Source organism: Dipteris shenzhenensis, chromosome 32, assembly GCF_047967505.1.
Source record: "Dipteris shenzhenensis isolate YYH24624 ecotype China chromosome 32, Dip_SZ_1.0, whole genome shotgun sequence".
In the NCBI taxonomy this organism is placed as follows: Eukaryota; Viridiplantae; Streptophyta; class Polypodiopsida; order Gleicheniales; family Dipteridaceae; genus Dipteris; species Dipteris shenzhenensis.
In genome coordinates this window covers 20,773,484-20,781,235 of record NC_141627.1, presented here as the reverse complement: position 1 = coordinate 20,781,235, position 7,752 = coordinate 20,773,484, and the positions used below count along the sequence as shown (strand labels likewise).

The 7,752-nt window shown below is 44.4% G+C and overlaps 1 protein-coding gene across 7 annotated transcripts in view; it reads left to right on the top strand.

Moving 5' to 3' along the window:
* Positions 1–245: 245 nt before the first annotated feature.
* LOC147880443 (homeobox-leucine zipper protein HOX32-like) overlaps positions 246–7,752 on the top strand; it is a 48,351-nt gene continuing 40,844 nt past the window's right edge. For 3 of the 7 annotated variants that reach the window (XM_087370567.1, XM_087370574.1, XM_087370573.1), the window contains exons 1-3: positions 247–2,198; positions 2,382–2,646; positions 2,804–3,005. In XM_087370567.1, the coding sequence (XP_087226693.1) occupies positions 2,441–2,646; positions 2,804–3,005 (408 nt within the window). In that variant the 5' untranslated portion in view covers positions 247–2,198; positions 2,382–2,440. Of the gene's footprint in view, positions 2,206–2,381; positions 2,647–2,803; positions 3,006–7,752 lie in introns of all 7 variants that reach the window. The other 4 variants (XM_087370572.1, XM_087370571.1, XM_087370570.1 and 1 more) reach the window with 4 other exon arrangements.

Genomic DNA, 7,752 nt, shown 5'->3' with positions numbered 1-7,752 from the left:
ATTCTGTTGATATATATACTATATAGTATTACTAAGGGCAAGAATCCAAGTACAGAGGAAGGGGGGCCTTTACTACTGAGAACTGTTGTTTGGGCAGAGCTCATCATCACGTCAACATCACATCAAGAGTGGCAGAAGGCCACCTCCACTCTTTAAAATTACTTTTGTCTGCTTTCTTGAGCTGCTGCTGGGCCTGCGCCTCTCTACAATACTGTAGACAGTAGAGGAGGCCCTTCCATGCATTCAACAACTGGGCACTTGTTTAATGCAATCTTGGGCCTTGCCACAACACTGTTCACGCAGATCTCTTAACAATCTGTCTGTATGGGTGTGTTTTGCTTTAGCATGCCATTGACATAGTTGTGTTTTGCTTTAGCATGCCATTAACAATCATCATCTTTTGAGCAATCCCCTCTCTCTCTCTCTCTCTCTCTGTCTGTCTGTCCCTGTGTGTCTCTCTGTGTTTGGCTGCAGCATACATCATCCTTTTGAGAACAGTTCTTCTCTCTGTGTTGCACACAATCATCCTCTGAGCAGCACACACACAGCCTCTGCCTCTGTGTGTTCTGTGTGTGTGTGTGTGTATATGTGTGTGTCTCTAGCTTTGCAAAAAGAAAGTGTGTTTGTCTGTAGCATACATTATCACGTCTTAAACAATTCTCCTCTGTGTCTGTCTGACTGTTTAGTTGTGACCAAATTCTCTCTCTCTCTCTCTCACTCATTCTCTCTGTTGCTTGCACCACATTAGCATTAAGGTCCAACTCCCCATAAGCTGGTGGGGGAGACGCGAGACCTACACCCTCTGGGCTGTCTTGCATCGATCAGTGAGCTGCAGGGCAACACTGAGCAACCGTATCTCCGTCAATCTGTGCAGGGAACAGTGTGAGAGGGGGGGATGGAGAAGGAATCAAAGGGAAACCTTTATTAAACGTGCAGGAAACAAAACATCTGATGGAAGGATCAAAGGGAAGGGAAGCTTGGAATGGAAGGTTACTGGATGTTGAAGAAAGATAGGAAGGGGAGACAAATTCAAATACTCAAATCTGTGTGTTTGTGTAGACATCTATATGTGTCTTGTGTATGTGGTCATACATCTCTGTCTCTGTCTGTGTTTTTCTCTTTCTTTCTCTGTTTCTGTGACTGTCTGTCTGTCTATCTGTCTCATCCCCTCTTTCTTTCTGTGAAAGGGCTCCAGCTTGCCCGCAGGTACGGTGCTGTTGCAACCCATCTTCATTCCTTGAAAGCCCATTTCCAAATTTTCACGGAGATCTATCTGCAAGCATATCAATCCCCCCCTCTCCGAATCCTGCTGCTTTTGGAGCCCATTTCGAGGTGAGCAGTATTGCTGTTACTTTTCTGGGGATCTGCAAAGAGTAGGAAATGCTTCTTCTCCACCCCACGAGGGTTTCACAAACCAGCAGCAGCAGCAGCAGCAGGAGGAGGAAAAGTTCCTCGTAAATTGGAGGATTTTGCCCAGATTGTGTCTGTTGTCCTCGGGAGCTTCGGGATTGATGCTCATTGCATCTTTCATCTTCTTGTTGTTTGGAGAAAATCGCAGATTCCCATGGCTATGGAGTTGCCTTCTCTTCTTTGATCACTTGCTCGGGACCTGCTCCTCCTCATCAGCGTCTTCTTCTTCTCTCCTCCTTCTTCCTCCTCTGCTTTTTTTAGCTTGGGAGCTGTGCCTGCTGGTTATCCCTCCTGTTTCCTGTCGGCAGCCTTCCTGCCGGTCGGTTCCGCATCATGTCCCTTTGAAGCGATTGCGATTTGAAGAACCACGATGTTGACTCAATTCGAGCTGCCTTTTTCAGGTCTTCCTTAAGTTGTCAGCTGCCTTCGCCTTATTTCTTGTTGACGCTCTCGCTTCTTTCGGCCTCTATCATTCCCCATACTGCCCCTCGTCTCTCTCCTCTCAATGCCCCTGTCGGATTGGTAACGCTTCTGCGTCTTGGTTGGCCATCTTATATTCGTTTATAGGGTCGGATCATTCGTGTTCCTTTCTCTCATTCTTATGCACCTCGTTGTTACAAATGGCCGCAACACTCTGACCTAGGAGTGCCATACCTTCTTCTAGCTTTGTAATCCCGCTTTTGGAAGAATTTCATTGTAATGGAGCCGTAGTGTTCAGCCTTGAGAAGACTAATCTTTGTGAGCAGCACGCGGTTGGCTCGTAACATACTAGCAACACTACGTTAAAGGTGAAATGTATGGACATGGTCCGAAAATAAATCATGCTTTGACGTCGCTGACAGTGCAACCTGAAATGATCTTCTCATTCTGTATTTGAATTCTTTTCTTTTGGGGCACAATTGTGGCATAAGCTTCGCTATATCACGGACATTGAGACTGCATCTTTTTCTCATAAGCCTCCCTTTCCACAGTATCAACACCAGCTGAACACCAGAACAATGTGAGCAGCGATTAGCTCTTATTCAGCGAAATGGGAACCGGAAAGGGGAAGGATGGAAAAAATGCAGTGGACAGCAAGTATGTCCGTTATACGACAGAGCAAGTTGAAATCCTCGAGCGAATTTACAATGAATGCCCGAAGCCTAGCTCTACTCGTCGCCAGCAACTTATCAAGGAGCTCCCCATTCTTTCGAACATAGGGCAGAAGCAACTCAAAGTGTGGTTTCAAAACAGGAGGTCAGTATGTTCCCGCGCTCACTGGCTTTTCCGCGATAGAGCGTTCTTGCCTTAAAGGAAACGAATAATAAATCGTGTCTATCGTATGAATGGTAGTAAGCTCCTTCCAGGCCCAAAATTTTGAGCTTCTGAACGAAATTCTACCGGGTGTTGTTAGGTGTCGAGAGAAGCAGCGGAAGGAGACAAGCCGCTTGCAGACCTGGAACACGAAGCTAAATGCTATGAACCAAATCCTTTTAGAAGAAAATGAGAGGCTGCAAAAGCAAGCAGCTCAGTTGAGCTCCGAGAACCACTATTTGCGTCAGCAGCTGCAAATGCAGCATGCAAACACTGACATAAATCACCGGCCTACTCAGCAGGTTGGTTCCAACTTCTGGGTGGATTCGGCTCGAGATAACGTATCAATCATCCTCAGTGGTGCATTTGACCAGCCAGCCAGCTTTCCTGTCGACATACCTTTCCTGAAGTTTGGGGTCTTGAACATTTGAAAGTGATGATTTGCCTTTTCTTTAATGATAATGGCTGGTTGAGATTGCATGTTATTACTACAAGGATTGTTGGTTGGATGAACTTACACTGCAGTGGATTAGTGCTTTGCCTACCATGTTCAAGTCTGTCCTTTAGCTCGGTAGACACGATAGCAACCGAAGACATTCTTTTGCACATTATACATATGCACAGGAATACTAAAGTGGACACCCTTAAAGGGTGTTACCTGCTCCTACTTTTTTGGGTGCACATAACAAACAGTAGTACGGAAGGCATAGCACTTAGTCCTTGCCATGCCGGTAAGGTATGGCTTGAAGGTTGGTCAGTGGTTTTCACTTAAGGTTTAAAGCTTTGCAAATGGATTTCACTGATGGTCTGAAGCTTTGTGAGTGGATTTCACGAATGCCTTTAAGTTTCTTTCCCGAGTGCACATAGATTTTAGAGGCAGAAGAATTATATTTTTGGCTTATAACTTAAAAAACTATAGGGCACTTGTTATCCAAGAAAAGAGGCTCTAACTGTGCTGTATTCATAGCAAACTTGTGTCTTTTGCGTATGAATTGGAGTTTATGCAACATTTCTCTCTTCATAAACTTGGTCAAGCTAGCTGGTTCATAGATTATTTATTTGTCCCTCAAGATTTTATCCTGGTGATTCTAGTGATCTTAATTGCACTGCAGTTACAAATTGTTGAATTATTTCACCACTATTGGTCTAAGGGTTGATATTGAGAATGGTAGCAACCTGAAAATGCTACCATGAGAATTATTAGAATGCCTAACATTGACTTCAACATATTTGATGTGGCTCATTATGGATGACTGCTGCTCAGTTTTATAGGTTCTTGCGTCTTTTTACAAATAGAGTACTTCTATAGATTTCAAATCGGCAAGATAAAGGAGTTATCTTACTATGAAATTCCAATAGTTGAAGAAAACTAAAGTCTCTCGTTTTTGTATAAGTAAAGACTGCCTTTATATCTCTCTTGAGCAAGTTAAGAAAGTCTGTTATTTCAAGAAAAGTAATGAATCGTTCCGTTCTGTGTTGTGGCATGTTTAGGAATATGAATACCAATTGAAAATAAAAATCAAGGAAAATAATGAACTTCTCTGTTCTGCATTTGGGAATCTTTACATACATAGAATGCATAATCGAAATAAAAAACTGGACCTTCATAGCCGCCTTTCTTTCTAGTCTCGAGATTAGTGCCATTTGTAGATGTCCATCATGGTTTTTTTGTATCCTTGTGTGTCTGCGGTTGGTTGTAATATTAAACATGTTAGTAAGCATCATGTCAGAATCGTTAGAAATGCAGATGGCATGTTATGCTTTGGTGCCAATGAGAACATAAGGGAGCTTTGCATGCTAAGTAGCTTTTCTTTCTTCATTTTAATGCCCTCTTTTAAAGACACTCACTTTCTTTGCCTCTCTGACTGTAAGTACCTTTAGTAGCTCTAAGCCTTCAGCTTATTTATTTTGTTGTTCTCTTTGATGAGACAACACTAGCAGATGTATCAATTGTTTTAGCCTCATAGGCCGTTTGACCTTTTAGAGACGTTAATATATATCTATCTATCTATCTCCCTTATTTTTCTCATGTGTGCAATTTTATTTCCTTTCTTATGTTAGGGTCTGTACACACCACTGCCCACCACCTGCCCTGAGTGAGCTGCACCAACCAATTGCAGAGATTTGAATCCTTCTTACAGACTGCTGAGAAGCCCAGCTCCCTCTGTGCCATGCTGGAGTCCACGACCGGCCCCTGTTTTGCTTTTGCGTGGGCAGGGGTGTTTGGCCGATCATGTGTGGGTGCTCCATCTCCAGCCCAATGGCAAGAAACTTGTGGGTCAGAGCTTCAAAATTCATACCTGCACATTAATGCCTGCTCAAAGACTTGTGCACTTATTGTGTAGTGGGGTGCGCCCATTCACGCCTGACCATTACACTTTTTGGCTGCCCAAAGCAATGTTTGTTATGCTCTAGCCGAGATAGCATGACCTCGGAAAGATCGGTGGGCATTTTCTCTTAGATGACCGACTTCTGTAATATTTAATGTGCGTAAATAAAATGGTCAAGAGAAGTAACTGCTAAGGTCCTAGGTGAGGGTGAAATGGCATTGACTAGGTGGTTTTGAGTGCTAAGGCCGAGGTGCGCCTAAATGTGAAATAATGCCAAGGGGCAAATGGTTTAATTGTGCCCCAAGAGAGGGGTAAAAGGTGTACCGAGTAAAAAGGACTAAAATGATGACATGTGGCAAAGGGAACCATCTAGGGAGTTGTGGGTCTTGTGGATAGGCATGAGGAAAAGAAAATACGTATCTGTTGAAAATTGCGATCCACGAGAGCAAGGCTGGGTGGAATAACGATGTGCCATCGCCTGTGATTGACTTTGACTAGATTAGGGAAAGAAACAGGTTCGTTTCAATTGGTATCAGAGCCAGGTTGGTAGAAATCAAGAGCTGGAGCGGCCTGATTTAGGGAGAATTTGGTTGCCTGTGACGACGAACAGCAAAGCATGAGGATAGCTGTGGCTAAGTTCGTTGTGAGGGAGGCCTTCAACGAGCGTTCAATAAATAGTGAACGATAGGCGTAGAATGCAAGTTGACGAAGGGGAAAGTCAATGGAGCAGGTTGGCGACGTGTTGCGTAGGCGTGGCTATCTCGGTTAGTTTGACGGACAACAGGCGTGGAGCGTAGGTGTGGCTATCGAGCTTGAGAACGGGGGAGAAATTAGCGGAGCAGGTTGACGGTGTTCTCCGAGTGAACGAGTTGGTGGTCCAACAATTTGCTGTTAGTGCTCGATGTGGCAGCCATGGCGATGCAACAACACAGAAATTTGGGCTTGGCAGAACGAGAACCACGTAAAAGCGAGAGGCACACGTAGAGAGGTTTGTGGGAAGCACGACGCCGGCTAGCCAATTTCAGACCCCGAATAGTGACGAGCGGAACTTTGTCCCGATTCCTTTTTAAAACCTGCGTGGAGATTCCAGGGAGCCGTTATTTTCTTTTTAAATAAATTTTGAGTTGCAGTCGACTCGTTTTGTACAGCAGAGGCTGTCGTTTATTTTTTTCTGCATAACAAAAGGGGAATTTGAAAAAAAAAACTATTTTTCCTTTTGAAACTATGGAGGCAGAAGGACAAGATTCCAGGGTGAATCCTAGCGAGTCTAGAGCACGGTCTACACAACAAATGTCCCATCACACAACACCTACTCTTGTGGGTAGGATTTCGGTATTAGAAGATGCTTTACAACAAATTATGAACCAGCAGCTTCAAGTGAATGCTGGTCAGAATGAGATTAGGGAGATGGTCCAAGCCTTGTCGGCTAGACCATCTAGAATTGATAAGGGCAAAGCTCCAGCAGAGCCAGAGCCCAGTATACATTCATTAGAGCGTGCGAGGGTCAAGGTGCCTAATATTGCTAACTATAGACCGGAGAAGTACGCTGGTCGGATGACCGAGCGCAGTTCTGATGTGATCGAGGTTTGGTTACACAAGTGGGAAGAAGCCTTCGCCATTTGTGAAATCAGATCTGATCTAAAGAAAATCTGTGAGGCCACTCACCTGTTTATTGAGGTTGCGGATAGATGGTGGATAAAGCAACAGAAAGATCAAGTTGCTCCTACCACCTGGGAAGGGTTTAAAGCTGAAATTAAGAAACACTTCCTTCCACCTGATGAAGAGTCCCGAGCTTGGGATGCTTATAGAAATCTTCGTCAGAGGAGTCTATTGGTGGCAGAGTACACTGACAAGTTCAGGGAATGTGTCATGAAAATAACAGATCCTCTCCCTATGTCGGTTCAGTTAAAAGACTATATCGATGGACTAAACGACAAGATTAAAATGGAAGTTCGGGCTAAATATGTGACTACATTAGATGAATCTATTGCAGTAGCCCTGAACTATGAGGATGCCCGAGGCAGATCTAGTGGATTTGTGCAGGCAGGGACTCAGTATGAGTACCCGAGAAAAGGGGGATTTCAGAGGAAATGGACTTCAAAGGCAAGTGTCTCGCAGCTAAGTGGCCAAACCAAGCAGGTGAAGCCGGTTGAGGGACCAGCAAAACCAAGTACCACCGTTGGGGTGAAAAGGAAAATAACTCCAATGGCAGCCCGGGCTTGGTCAAAGTCCTCGTTGACCCCTGAACAAAAAGAGAAAGCTAGAAAAGAAGGATTGTGCTTCGGCTGCCTTCAGCGACATCAGTGGAAAGATTGTCCACTGAATAAAGACCGTCGCACGGCCAGTATGATAATATCTGAATGCGACTGAATGCGACGCGGAAATGCAGGAGAGTCCCAATGCGGAACATATGCAGATGCAATTGGCGGGACCTCTCAGAGGTTAGTACCTGTGTTGTTAAGTGTGTTTGTTACTAAGTTAGTAAGCGGTGCACTTGATAACATCCTTTCAAAGCCCGCAGCATCGGGGTATACGGTTTTCGATGAGCCTGAGTTGATTAAAATGAAAGGGCAAGTAGCCAGTCATGATGTGATTGTGTTGTTTGACTCAGCGTCAACACACAATTTTTCTCAGAGTTCCTTCGCACTCGAAGTCGTTGACTTCAAGAGAGTGTGCTAAGTTATCACCTCGATACTGTGGGCCGTGGTTAATTCTAAAA